Genomic DNA, 14,495 nt, shown 5'->3' with positions numbered 1-14,495 from the left:
CAATAATACAAATACCTCTTAAGAAAATCTACTTATATTTTAAAACTTTTATATGTCAAATGAATATATGATAACATATTTCAAAAGTTTTTTTTTCCTTTTTTCACTTTATTGAAAGCAAAATTCAATCCAGAGTTTTTTTTAAATAGAAAGCATCCCCATATACCTGAAGTCAGATAAAAATCAAGCCAAATTCTATATATGTACCATTCTCCAGTAATATATACATGGGATGAGAAAAATTAAAAAGGATAAAAATACATTATAAAGGGAATATTTTTAATGCAGAATAAAAAAGACTGATGGAGTTATGTTTTAATCCCAAGATACAAATGAGGATCTATTAGTTGATAAATTGTTGATATCTATTCATCATTGGCAAAAGAAAATATTCAAAAGCAAAGGTTTTAGTTGTTCTTAAGGAAGGTTTTTCTTATTCTGATAAAACTGACATAACAGAAAGTATGTGTGAAAGGTAACCGAGAATACCTATAGGTCTTAGTACATAAAAAGTGCTCAAAAATAGAGAAATGTGTAATCGGAAGAGAAACAATTAATGCTAACAGCAGTTAATGCTAACAGATAAGAAACTGCTCACCTTTAACCTATTTAGATCTATAAAAACAACAGATTTTCTACAGCTCAAACTAAGAATGGAGATTAAACATATACTTATAGAAAAGATCTCCTCCTCTCCTTTTTCAATAGGTTTTAGATTTTTATTGTAACTGTTTACTGTCCTTTTTCTGCCATTTACTTACAAATTACCTCGTGTGGCTCTATGATATGCAGGACAGGTGGGCTGGGTTTGGGCTCTTGAGGATCACGCACTCTTAGTCGCTCAGTAGCCATTGCAAGTTCATCGACAGCAGACACACGATTCCTCAGGGTCATCCAATATTCATGAAGCAACTGTAAGGATGGAAAAGAAAAAGACAGTGTTGGTCAAGCATATAATTAAAATTGGTTTCAACTACCAAGATGTGCCTTTAGCACAAGTCTTCATGAGGTCTTAGACACTTTTTTCATTAAGTGTCTAAAGTAAAAGTAATTAATTCTTTGGGCCAGTTTTAGGGTGAGGAAGTTAGACTAAAAACCCTTCATTGGACACTGCCTCTTTAGATTCTTAGGAATAGAATACTCAAAGACTCCTTGGTAAAATCAAAGATCTTTCTTTTTTGGGAGGAAGACAGTCTCCCAGCAAGAGCAAATGGTTATCATCTGAGCTCAGTGCAAACAAAAACTCCTGGCCTGAAGTTATTCTTCTGCCTTAGCCTCCTAAGGCGCTGGGACTACAGGTATGTACTATCATGTCTGTCTAACTTCTACTTTGGTAGAGATGAGATCTTGCTCTTGCTCAGGCTGGTCTCAAACACCTGAGCTCATCCTTATACCTTAGCCTTCCACAGTGCTAAGATTACAGGTGTCAGCTATCATGCCCAGCTCCAAAGATCTTTATAATTCAATATTAGGCTGATGGAATCTCATCTCCACTTTAAAAAAAAAATTGTATTATAACCTACTCCATGTATTTAAAATAATATATATGGCAACAAGAATACTAAAATATACAACTAAGTATCCACCATTCAGTTTAAGAAAAAATTATTTGGAAAGCTGCTGTGTATTCCTCCTCAATTGTGTCAATTAGTTTCCTCACCCCACATCTTGCTCAAAAGAGAAATATATGTGAGGAAAAAGCCCAACCATGGGGTAATCACTATTCTGACCTGTACTTATCCTTACAGACTTTTCACTATAGTTACACTATGTGTATGTATAGCCTTAATAATCTAGTTGTTAAGTTTATAGTAGTAGTATTAATATAATTTTTTGGCATGCCTTCTTCACTAATGTTATATTTTGAGATAGATTTTAGTTGACATGTATAGCAGCAACTCATTCCTTTGCTTTTCTATGAAAAGTTCTGCAAAGTTATGTAGAAAAAAATGCACAGAAATATGGGAGAACTGCACAATAAGTTCTCCTCTGGACAAAGAGGATGCAACCAAACTAAGTCCAAAGGAAAAATAAGAGGGGCGACTAGACACTGCACATAATACTGTCTTCTTCTTTGGCCGGCTATAATGAAGGTGCTCTGTATTTACAATTAATGTGTGAGGAAAAAAGCTACTATGAACCAATGACTTTGACTTTATAAAAATAATCTCCAGTTTACCAAATGTATGAACTGATAGCATGGATTTCTCTTTCTGCATAAAATTTTTTATTCAAACTTCAAAAAACAAGAACTGGGTGGTATGATAGAGGGAGGGTAAACAGTGGGACCACACCTATGGAGTATATTGCAAGGGTACAAGTCAAATCTATCAAGTATAGAACATAAATTTCTTAACACATTGATTAAGTAAATGAGGTGAAAGCTATGTTAATTAGTTGGATGTAAGCACTCCAATTTGTACAAAAAATCAAAACATTGAACCACACAAAGGCATAAATGTATTCATGTTCTATGTGTACATGGCTTAATAAAAGGATAAAAAAAAATAAAAAGAAAGAACTTAGGAAAAAAAGATACTGGAATTATGACATTATAAATGATATAATTCTTTCTGTTCTCTATCTATCTCACCTGAAAAGTAAGATAATGGATAATAAATTCAAATACAAAGAATAATTTTAAATTCAGAACTCTGGAATTCATCTCAAGTACAGAGTTACAATATTAAAGTATAAATCAAAAGGGCTTTACTCTTTGGAAAAGTTTCCAAACACTAGGCTGAGAAGTATTTCCTATGTTTGCCAGTCTTACAGACTGTTGATGTCTGATTGTTAATCACAGAGTACAAGCAAAACAAAAACAAAACTCTACCTTAATTTCAAATAGCAATATAAAATCAAGCTAAGAATAGAATAAAACATTTTAATAGCTAAACAAAAGGTTACATATAAATTTCAGTTTAATAAAGAGTATATTCCAGTAATTTAATAAACAGAATGTCCTTATATGTCAAATATTATTGTATTAGTAATTCTTTATTACAATAGTTACATTTTAGGGAAGGAAAAATAATGACACCTCAAACTCTGGAGCAGTTTTTTTTAAAAAACTGGAACGAAAAAGGCAAGTAACAATTAAAATTCATGTAAAAAAGAATTTTTAATATGGGAAGGAAGTTTTGAAACACTATACCTTATACTCTTTCTTCCATGCTTCAAAGAGATCCATTGACGTACTTCCTTCATCAATGAATTCAACATCAAATCTATGTGATTTTGCAAATGACAGTATTGCTTTCATAGATCGTTCTGTCTCACTTATTGCCCACAGACCCCGGGTGGTGGTAGGTGCTCTGTCATCCACCAGGCCTTCTTCATCTTCTATCATCTCCTCAAATATTGCAGTCTGGCCTTTGACTCTGAAAACACACCAGAACACAATAGTAGTCACTATCAGGGTAAGAAGCACTTGTAAACATGTGAGACTGGCAGAAGTAGAGGGCCAAGGTCTATCAATTTTCAACAGCTTTCAGTGTGACATCTATAAGATAATGCTTGCAAACCCCTGGAAAAACCATAGCAACTCTGAAAATACTGGAAGCATCAAACAATTGTCCAATGTGTCTTCAGAGCAATATGGGATAATCAAAAATGTCTATAAATTCCAAACTATTAATCTCACTCAGAATTAACACATAAACCACAATCAATGACAATGCGAAAAAGAAAAGCACAGTATGATCTAAAAGTACACTGTCAACCCTCCTTTTTAAGGTCAGAACTTAGCCTTTTCTCAACTTCCCAGTTTGTAAAACAGAGATAGTTTTGCTCATACCATGGTTATATAAACTCATTAGGTATCTCAATCCCCAACACAGGATAAAGACCTAATATGGAGAAAGGGTATTAATAAAGAGACAACGTATGATAGGATACTTATTATGTACCAAGCTCTATGATGAACAATTATGTGCCTTTTCTTATTTAATATTCACCAAAATTCAATGAAGTAAAAGATGTTATTGCCTTTGTTTCATGAATGAGAACACAGCGATTTAGAGAGGCAAGCAGGGATTTGAGTTTAAATTAATCAGACTATAGATCTGGGACCTTACCACTCCTCTAAACTGTCCTTCAATTAATTACACATTTCTATGTGACATGAACATTAAGGGAATAACTTCCTCATAGGTAAAACTGAGCTTCGATGATCAAATCTCAAGGATTTATTGACTGAACAACAACAAAAAAATATAAGACAAGTTATCTACAAAGTCTTAAAATGAAACACAAAGTCTTGTAAAATGTTTCCTTTTCTTAATGCAGGGGTCCTCAAAATTTTTAAATAGGAGGCCAGTTCACTGTCCCTCAGACTGTTGGAGGGCTGGACTGCAGGCCCCAGGATGAGTGGGCTGCTAAGTAGGACAGGCAGTAGTGGCAAAAACACCCAGCGGGCCAGATAAATGTCCTCAGCGGATCGCATGTGGCCCGCGGGCTGTAGTTTGAGGACGCTTGTCTTAATGGGTTATAATCATATAGAGAACTTACGTGTTAGAAAATAGCTTTGATTCATACTCTGTGAATAATTCATCAGCCTTACAAAAAACACAGCTGAAAATAAAAAAAAAGAGCGTCAGAGAAATAAGTCACAAACATAACCAGCACTCAGGTAATTGCTGAGAGAGGGTTAGTATTTTATACTTTATTATTTTTTTCCTTGTAACAGATATGTTATTTTAGAAAAAAAATTTTATGGTCTACAGTACTTGTTCCTTGCGTTTTTTTAATTCTTTAAATTAGATTTAAAAACTTTCTATTTCTATATAAATTAAAAGGAAAAAAACTTTAGTATATGAGCCACTATTTCTTCTCTCAAAGGAAATCCAGCTCCCTAGGACAGTGCCATTTTATTTTTTGAATGCTTCTACTACCTACCAGTTGAGAGGAAGTCGAATTGGTCGGAGGTGGCAGATTGTTGCAGATTCAATAACATTACGAGATGGCGGTCTCTCCAGGTTTTTTACAGCTTCTCTTACTAGCTTCTGGAATCTATTTAGCTCTTCCATCTGTGTTGTAAGTAGGAACTGAAGACCTCTACAGTCACGGAATCTGATTCCCACCACCAGCACCACACACAACACAAACAAAAGAATAGGTTAATTTTCCGAAATTCAGAAAATGGTTGCCACGCAGAATGTTGAAGAAACCATGTGTTACATTTTACCCAGCCACACTTGAGCGTATTTCCCTTATGAGTGTATTTAAGTGGTATCTACTAGAGTCAAGGTATAGAAACACTGGGCTGTCTACTACAAAAGATTCTGGCAATCCTGTGCTCAGAAACAGAAAGAGTATGCAAAATCCACGTCTCTGTCACAGATGTCTTTGAAAGATCAGTACTGTCAGTCATGCTTTTTAAGGCTAACTATAGATGTTCTCCTGACATCCTTGCCCTATATGGAGAAGTGAATGCAGAATGATAAAGACAGAAAATTGGGAAAAAGAAGAAAAATGGCTAGGAGTTATATTCCTCATTAAAAAAAAAAACTATATACACACACATACATATAAATTAAATATTAAGCATTTATAATGTTCCAGGCACTTTTCCTGTAAAACGTCAAGTTTCTGTCATACGCACATTATGGATGAAATACCACAAATTAGTGTAAATAAAGTTACAAAGGTATGTGGCGGAATTAGGAGTTAAACCCAAATAAAGTGCTCTTAGCCATTTTCATGAATTGTGAATGAATGGGTTAAAGAAAAAAAGTATGTGTATGTATGAATATTCAGGTTTATGAAAGGAAAAAGGCACCCTAAAATAAGAAATGAGAAACTAAAAAATATAGTTCTTTTAAGTTAAGAGCATATATTTTCCTTCCTAAAATGCCATATACCTTCCTTTGCAAATTGCTCAAAAAAGGCTACTCTCCTTCCTGAAACCTTCCCCAGTATTTCCTAACACAAATCTGTGTTTCCTTCTGCCCATAAAGTTTATTTAAAATATTCATTTTTATACTGTTATGTTCAGTTTTCATACATAATCATATTACTCAAATTGCTCATCATCTTGTTTTCTCATTGAGCTAACTTTCAGAAGGTAGTGATTATATCACACCCTTTAAAAAAATACATTATCTAATAGGTACAGAAGGCTGTCAACATTATTCATAAAAAGAAAATAAAGTTTTTATTTCTAACTTATTAGAAATTTTAAGTTTATAAGGGAAAATGTAACTTTGCAAAACATTTCTCTCCACTAATTCATGTCTGAGTCATGTGAACATGAGGTGAAAAATAGGATCACACTGTAGCACTTAACCATTCTTGGCAGTGTTCACTCTTGCAGGTCCTTTAAATGAAAAAGAAGAAAATAATAATAGTGGAAGTAACGCTTCCACATCATACTATTTGGTAGACACTATTCTAAGTATGTCCTTAACAAATGTTAAGATATTTAGTTCTTAGAACAATGCTGGGGGCTCTTACAGAAGAAACTAAGACACAGACCTTAAATAACTTTCTTAAGGACTCGAACCTCTAAGTGGTGGCACTGGAATATGACAGCAATGTGACTGACTAGAGTACCTACCTGTGCTCTTCACTAAGCTAGGAGCCTTTCCCAAAAATCACTAGCAAGCAAACATGAATAGTGAGGCCTCTGAGGTACTGACTGCATATTAAAACATACAGAACAGTAAAATAATCTTTGAATATATAGTAATATAAAAAAATTAACTTACCTATTACCCTTGCACATTTTGAAATGTGTTTTATTATTTTCTATTTATGTCTAGTGTTTATGAAAGAAATGTTTGTGGAATAAACTATATATTTTAGTTTCCTATTGGTCATTTTATAAATCTAGGACCACAAAACATTCAATAAGAGTATGTCCAAGTGTGAGAATTCATATTTTTCGAGTAGTTTCTATGTAATTTACAAAAAACAACTTCAAAATAATTTTAATATTTTCTTAGTTGATTCAACCATGCTGGCACAATACATTAGGATACAGCTTTTAAAATGAATAAAATGAACCATGAGTGAATTGGCAACTTATCCTGAAATGGAGATTCTTGAACTTAATGGAGAAAAAGGAATGTACACAAGGCATACACATATATATGTGTGTATGTATGTATGTATACACACACACACACCATACACTCCAGAAATAAGAAGTCCATCAGGTGTGTACGGTCAAAAGATAATTGCAATATAACATGGAAAATGCACATATCTCTCAATAAAACATGGAAAATGTACATATCTCTTTAAGCAGACATTTAAAAGTTTTTGGAAGAGTAAATGAAAACATTTTAAAATCACACTGAAGGATGAATGCCTTATGTCAAGGATAAAATTCTCCAAAACAACATCTATTTTAAAACATGAATCCTTTAAACTAAAACCTGGCAATGTGGCTGAAAGTGGTTTTTGTTGCAGGCACTTCATGGATGCTGATGAGGTAGAAGATTAAACATCTTTCAGTGTTAATACATTTCTGTGAACTAAACCCTTCTCCCACCCCCCTGCCAAAAACACACTGTTGCAAGTTTGCTTTGGGTGTACTCAACAAGAAAAATACTTTAAACAGATCTTAAAAAGGCACTATAAAGGGAGTATTTTTCAATATCTAATAAATGAAAAAGTCTCTCTCTTAGAATTATGCCTAGTATTTTTGTTTGAAACGCACTCTTAACAAAATTTAAAACCCACAGATTTATAACCAAGATAAGTTCTAATGCTTAATTACACCTCTACATATTGAATAATCTGAAAATCTGGGGTGAATACTCAAGAGAGTTATTCTGTTCTGTGCCACTTTCTTACTTTTCTGACATAGAAAGCTTGTCGGTTTGTTGCTTATAGTTGCTGGTTATTTCATTTCGTACTCGCTGAACAAGCTCTTCATCCACAGCAAATTCTATTGCTCTGTGGATTACATTCAGCCACCAAGGAGAATTAGAATGAATCTGTGAAAACGACAATAATCAATTAATTTTTTTTTAGTGTAATTGTTTTTTTTAAACTATTTTTTTTTTTTTGCATCATTGGGAAGGGTGATTTGCATAATTCAATTAAGCAATAAATACTTTTCTCAAATAATTTATGATGGGTGGAGACAAATATACTTTCTATATAATGGATAAATACCTCTTTTGCATACATAATTAAAGAGAATGCCTATTTTCTGACTTCTCGGTATAAATGAAAATAGATTGCATACACTTGCACAACCAAGCTGTGCTGCAAACATACTTTACACCAAAATGAAAATTCAATACTCACTTTCTATATGTGAAAAGGTCACCATCTCCTCTTTCTCAGCATTATATAGGCAGCCTTCATTCTAATCTTTCACTAACTGAACTAGTCTACTTAGTGAATAATCTATAATAACTAACAAAACCATATGCCTCACTACTTATTAAATAATGAATTAGGAAGAATAAAATTGGAACAACTCATTAAAAAATTGAAAATGAGAGTGTATTTGTGGAGCCTCCTTTTTAGACTTTGTCACCAAGTTCATAAAAGAAATGTTAGAAATGAAAGACGGTATATGTATTCCGAAAGAAAGGTATCTGTGGTTCTACTGTTCTAACATTAAGATTTTGGAAACATATGTATCTAAGATTAAAAGGTTATAGAAGTCTTTACTTAAAAAGACAAATTGTTACATACTCAAAGGTAAGAAGAAACACATTACAGTTTAAAAAGAATAAAAGAGAACCTCAAAACAGCTATTTTGTCTATGCACTGTTCATTCTGCCAATAAAACTTCCTAACAGTAAACAAACTTGTATTGTGGATGAGGCACTCTGTACTAGATGCTAAGGATCACATAATGAACAAGGAAGTTTCAATTCCTCCCTCTCCCAAAACCAAAAATCAAAATGATATACACAAACACAAGTAAGAAACGCTGCGTTTTTCAGACGTACTTTTCTTTGAAGCTCACGGATGGTCTGCTGCACAGGCTGTAAAGCTTGCTGGGCGTCTGCGACCTCTGTATTACACTTGCTCATGTAGTGCTCACGTAGTTGTTTGGCCTGTGTTGAAATTTGATTTAAACATAAAATGTACACAATATGAAAGTCATGCTAGAAATTTCCAAAATACATGTGAAAGAGAACAAAAACTACCTGTCCAAGTCACAGAATTTAAGAAATGGCAAATATCTGTTCCTCAAATTTCTATTTAGTTTCTTAATTAGAAAAAACAGGAATAATAACAGAAATATTTCAAATTATGGGGCAAAGCAAGGATGCCTTTCAGAATTCCTTGTCTAATTCAGTTATCACAGTTTCCTGGAGTTGAGCTTAAAAATAATACTTGAGAATATACAGTAACACAGTGTTACAGATTGAATTGTGTTCCCCCAGATCCATATGTTGAGCCCCAATCCCTAATGTAACTGTGCTTAGAGACAGGGCCTTAGAGGAGACAGTTAAAGTTAAATAAGGTCCTGACAGTAGGGTCCTAATCCAACATAACTGGTCCCTTATAAGAAGAAAGATATACTAGGGATATATGAGCACAAAGAAAGGTCATGTGATGACATGAAAAAGTAGTCATCTGTAAGCTGAGGAAAGAAACCTTAGAAAAAAATGAAACTTGCTGATACCTTGATCTTGGACTTCCCACACCCAGCACTGGAGAAATAGGAGAATTTCTGTTTAAGCCACCCAGTCTGTGGTATTCTATTCTGGTGGCCCTAGCTGACTAATATAACAAGGAATTAAGAATTCTTACTATTCCACCAATTCAGGAGAATAATGACCACATAATTAACAAACAATAGAAATATCTTATACATAGAAAAACTCTGAAATATTGTGGCTTCACAGTCTATGACAATTAGACAAAGTGATAAAATGGCCTCCTTAGAAATCCTTCTATACAGTATGAATATTCCTTCTTATGATACGTTTTTCCTCTTCCTGTCATTGTCTTCCAATTAACTTTTATTACATTCCTTGGTTGTAATCTGATCATTAGCGCTGTCTACTAATAGACTGGGCTATCTCTCAGAGATAGTTTCCCATCACCGAAGGCATTTAAATGAAAAATGACTGATTGTATATGCAAGGATCAGATGCCTCTGCTGGGAATTAAATTTTACTTGAAAATTCCCAGCACTTTGTCATCTAACATTAAGAACAGCGCAGTTGAAAGCACAGCAAAAAAAAAAAAAAGTCAACAGAATGGGAGAAAATACTTGCAAATCATACATCTGATAAGGGGTTAATATCCAAAAATATAAAGAATTCAATAGGAAGAAAACAAGTAAACTAGTTATATTTTAGCCAAGAATCTGAAAAGATATTTCTCAAAAGAAGATATACAAACGGCCAGAAGCATATGAAAAAGTGTTCAACATCACTAATAATGAGAGAAATGCAAATTAAAATCACAATGAGCTAACATCTTACATTAGTTGGAATGGCTATTATAAAAAGATAAGTTTTGGTGAGGAGGTTGAGAAAAAAAGAACACTTGTATACTATTAATGGGAATGTAAATTAGTTCAGCCATTATTGAAAATACTATGGAGGTTCCTCAGAAAATTAAAAAATGTAACTACCATGTGATCCAGCAATTCCACTTCCACGTATATCATCTAAAGGCAATGAACTCAGTGTGAGGAAGAGATAGCTGCACTCTTATGTTCACTTCAGGATCATTCACAATAGCCAAGATACGGTACCAATCTAAGCATCCAACAACTGATGAACGAACTAAAAAATCATGTGGTATGTACAGTCTACCCTTGAACAACAGGGGTTTGAAATATGCAGGTCCACTTATACATGGATTTTCTTATACTCCAGCCTCTTCTAAGACAGCAAGACTCTTCTTTCTCTTCTGCCTACTCAGTGTGACCACAAGGAGGATGAAGATCTTCATGATCGTCCTCTTCCACGGAATGAATAGTCAGTACCTGTCTAATTTCTCTTTCTTATGATTTCCAGGGATGGGGAAGCTGTAGCCTTAAGGTGAAATGTGGCCTTCTAGCTCCTTAAGTGTGGCCTTTTGACTAACTCAAAATTTTGCAGAACAAATCCTTTCATTAAAAGGAGTGTGGCAGAGAAATAAGAAGCTTTTCTTGCTCCTTTGGTGCTTAAAAAATAAGAACCTTGAAATCAGAAGGCCATAGGTTCTCTATCTCTGAAAGCCGTATCTGTATATATCAAAACATCATGTTCCATACCATAAATATACATAATTTTCATTTGTCAATTAAAATAAATACTTCACCAAAAACTCCACACTATGAGTGGTCAGAGGGCTGTGCAAACTTATATAATCCCATTGTCTCTTTTTTTTTTTAGAGACAGAGTCTCACTTTGTCGCCCTTGCGTTACCGCTCACAGCAACCTCCAGCTCTTGGGCTTAGGTAATTCTCTCGCCTCAGCCTCCCGAGTAGCTGGGACCACAGGTGCCCACCACAACACCTGGCTATTTTGTTGTTGTTGTTGTTGCAGTTTGGCTGGGGCTAGGTTTGAACCCACCACCCTCAGTATATGGGGCTGGTGCCCTACTCGCTGAGCTATAGGCGCCACCCCATCATCTCATTTTTTATCTTGTTGATTCATGTAAAGGCTCCACTTACACGTTCAATAAATTTCATGCTTATCTACTCTTTTTATTTTAGTTTTGTTCTTTCTCTTTTACCTTTAAAAATGCCAAAATTCCCTGGGAGTATTAGCATACTAAGCTATTAACACTTACTATAGGGAAAACTTCTTTGAGATAAGTAATATTGAAAATCTGAGTTTATTTAGTGCCTTATGCAGTAATGACATCTTTTATAGATCTTCCATGAGAACAAGGTCTCCTTTTTTAAATGTGTTGTTTATTTAAATCCTGTGCAGCTGGCTACCAAGAGCCACAGCTACGCGACAAGCTGTTACCTTAAAACTGCAAAAGATTACTGAAGAAGCCAAAGTGGAGTACTGACGTCTCTGCCACCTAAAATTCCCACAGTGAAGTTCAAAATGTCAAAGTAACAGGAAAACATGTTTACACTTATTTAAATATTGTATGCTCTAGGAGGTATCATCTAAATGGAGCATGAAGTTTAAAAAAACACATTTTTATGGACTGAATGAAAAAATAATAATTACCTCTTCCTCGAGTCTGCCATCTCGCAGGGTAGGCGGTATGCCTGGGTGCTTGGCTACCAGCAATTCCATCAAGTTATGGGTAGCATGAAGTCTCTAAAGACACATCAAAGGCAGTAATTGTGACAGTTAATGTAGGGGCAGGATGTTAGACACAACCCATTATTCAAATTGCGTACACAGTATTAACACCTGTTAAGACTATATCACCAAATACTTTTTCTCTAAAACAATTTAAATATCAACTTTTTCAGAGAAAAATGATGCCAGTTTTATACCAAAGGTCTAAAATCATGAAATGAATATTCTTCAATTAAAAATACACTGTCTTATGCAGTGTGCATCCAGTAGATATATTTTTTCTATTATACATACATTTGTCTATAGAAGGAAGTGAGCGTAAGCCAAGTAGTTCAGTAAAGTACAAAGGCAAACCACATTCTCTTGATTCCTTTTGTACTGGGGAATGAATTTGGATGAGCTTAGAAATTATATTATGTTAAAAATAAGGTTATAAAACAAGGATAAAGTAGTTTCAATCTGTTAACTTCACATTTTACTCGAAAGTCTCCTAAGGGATAAGATATGATAGGGAAAGAGTCGTTCTGTAAGATCTGATTTGGTGTCAGTGATTTCAGAGTTTAAAGGTCCATTTTGTTTGGCAACATATTACCCATGCATGTTCTGTAGAGCTGATCTCAGAATTATCTCAAATGTCTTAGTCTTGTCAATATGGTTTCACAGATAATAGCATTAGTAACGCCATTAGAGATAACAGGAAAAAGAAATTTGAAGTGGTAGAAACTGTCTTCTCTATGTGTGCTTGTGGAAGAGGACTTGTGTAATTTTCTGTACACGTTAGTGAAGCAAGCAGAATATTGTGGTCTCTTTCCACCCACTTATGTTTTATCTTAAGGGAACAAAGTGGCTGTTCTGACTGAACAGACCAGCCAGCCTCTATCAGTCAGTGGGGTTACTATGCCTCACAAGCAAGAACCAGAATCAGGCTGACTGCTTACTCATCACTCTTGAACTTAGGCATACTAGACCTACCCATTTCTTTGTCTGTTCTTCTACTTTGTTTCCTTCATTCAGGAGCAGGATATCTTTGTACTCCCTCCTCCTCCTCTCACTGAGATAAACATTTGCTTAAGGCTAGGGCCTGTCTTCTGTAACTCTTATCTTTGCAGAATATAACCAGATGTATATTTAAATTTTTCTTCCTCCACTCGCCCAACTATATTCTTCCAAATACCACGGTGGCACATGTGAACATGTTAGTCTTAAGGTCAGTATTCTGAATAGTAAAGTCATCTCAACTCGGGACTTTAAGCCTAACCTTGTCAAAATTATTAAAAGTGGTTTTTATTTTCCAAAGCTAGACAGATTTGTCTTTATGACGCACTGAACAGAGCCAAGAAAGCAAAGAAAAACAAGTGTTATAACTGAAATACTCAAACCTCCCTAAAAAACTTCTAAAAATTAAATCGCAAGATCACAGGATACGTTTCATTACTTAGTTCCACTGTTGAGTGTAACTTTGGTAAAAATTCATATGCAAAAATGATCAAAGTAATCTACTCTTTGAATAACAAATAACTTGAACTATTTTTCTAATGTAGGTTATAAATTTATCATGTCAGGCTTTTGGCCCAAACTGACCCAAGCAAATGGAATAGTAGAGAGTCCCAAAGTTTGGTGTATGAACCCCAAAGTTCATACACCCCAATCATCTCCAGTGATTACAACTCATTTTATTTCTTAACCTTTATCCCCTTAAATATTCAGAAAAAATTTTGTGAAATACAAATAGAATGCATGCTTGAAACTGTTTAGTTTTTATTACACTTACTTGAAGTGAGTCAGTTTTGAGTTTTCCTTTGTGTTCTTCAGACGAGCGTAATACTTCTCTGTACAGTTCTGCAGCCAAGGCATACTCACCTAAAAAATTAAAATACGTTTAAAGCGTAAAAAGGTAACATATTTAGCTCCCAATGTCATACAGTCGTCTATCACTGCAAAAACCGTAACTTAATGATTATAACTAAAAATAATTTTTTGTTAAGTAATGGAATTTGGCTTGGTATCAATGATTGCCCCCTAATAAAACAGATTGTAGTTCCTTTTTTAATTCCACAGAATATGTTTTTATATCATATTTACAGTGTTTTAAAATTATACTGAAATGTATTTACAATCAAATATATTTATGTTTTAATACTATACTAAAAAACAAAGTCTAGCTTAACTTTTAATTTAGACAAAATAATTTTCTTCCTATTGAAGTTACAGGATGCTAGTAAGTAGTCATTATGATATTTCATATTAAGAACAAAGTTAGGATAATAACAGGCATTTGTAAAGAAATATTCAAGACACTATGACCAACTTACACGT

General features: G+C 34.2%; 1 protein-coding gene across 4 annotated transcripts in view; it reads right to left on the bottom strand.

Annotated features, from left to right (window-relative positions):
- Positions 1-14,495, bottom strand: part of SHPRH (SNF2 histone linker PHD RING helicase) — an 85,473-nt gene that overhangs the window by 31,256 nt on the left and 39,722 nt on the right. For all 4 annotated transcript variants that reach the window (XR_002773547.1, XM_023513517.1, XM_023513516.1 and 1 more), the window contains 8 exons: positions 13,951-14,039; positions 12,102-12,194; positions 8,916-9,023; positions 7,801-7,943; positions 4,897-5,070; positions 4,510-4,572; positions 3,155-3,380; positions 769-912 (listed from right to left, as the gene is read on the bottom strand). Coding sequence is in view for 3 of the 4 variants with exons in the window: in XM_023513517.1 (XP_023369285.1) it covers positions 769-912; positions 3,155-3,380; positions 4,510-4,572; positions 4,897-5,070; positions 7,801-7,943; positions 8,916-9,023; positions 12,102-12,194; positions 13,951-14,039 (1,040 nt within the window). In the remaining variant the exon portion in view is untranslated. The remainder of the gene's footprint in view (positions 1-768; positions 913-3,154; positions 3,381-4,509; positions 4,573-4,896; positions 5,071-7,800; positions 7,944-8,915; positions 9,024-12,101; positions 12,195-13,950; positions 14,040-14,495) is intronic.

Source organism: Otolemur garnettii, unplaced genomic scaffold (genome assembly GCF_000181295.1).
Source record: "Otolemur garnettii isolate 467f Iridium unplaced genomic scaffold, OtoGar3 scaffold00042, whole genome shotgun sequence".
Classification (NCBI taxonomy): Eukaryota; Metazoa; Chordata; class Mammalia; order Primates; family Galagidae; genus Otolemur; species Otolemur garnettii.
This window is presented reverse-complemented; position numbering and strand designations above follow the sequence as displayed.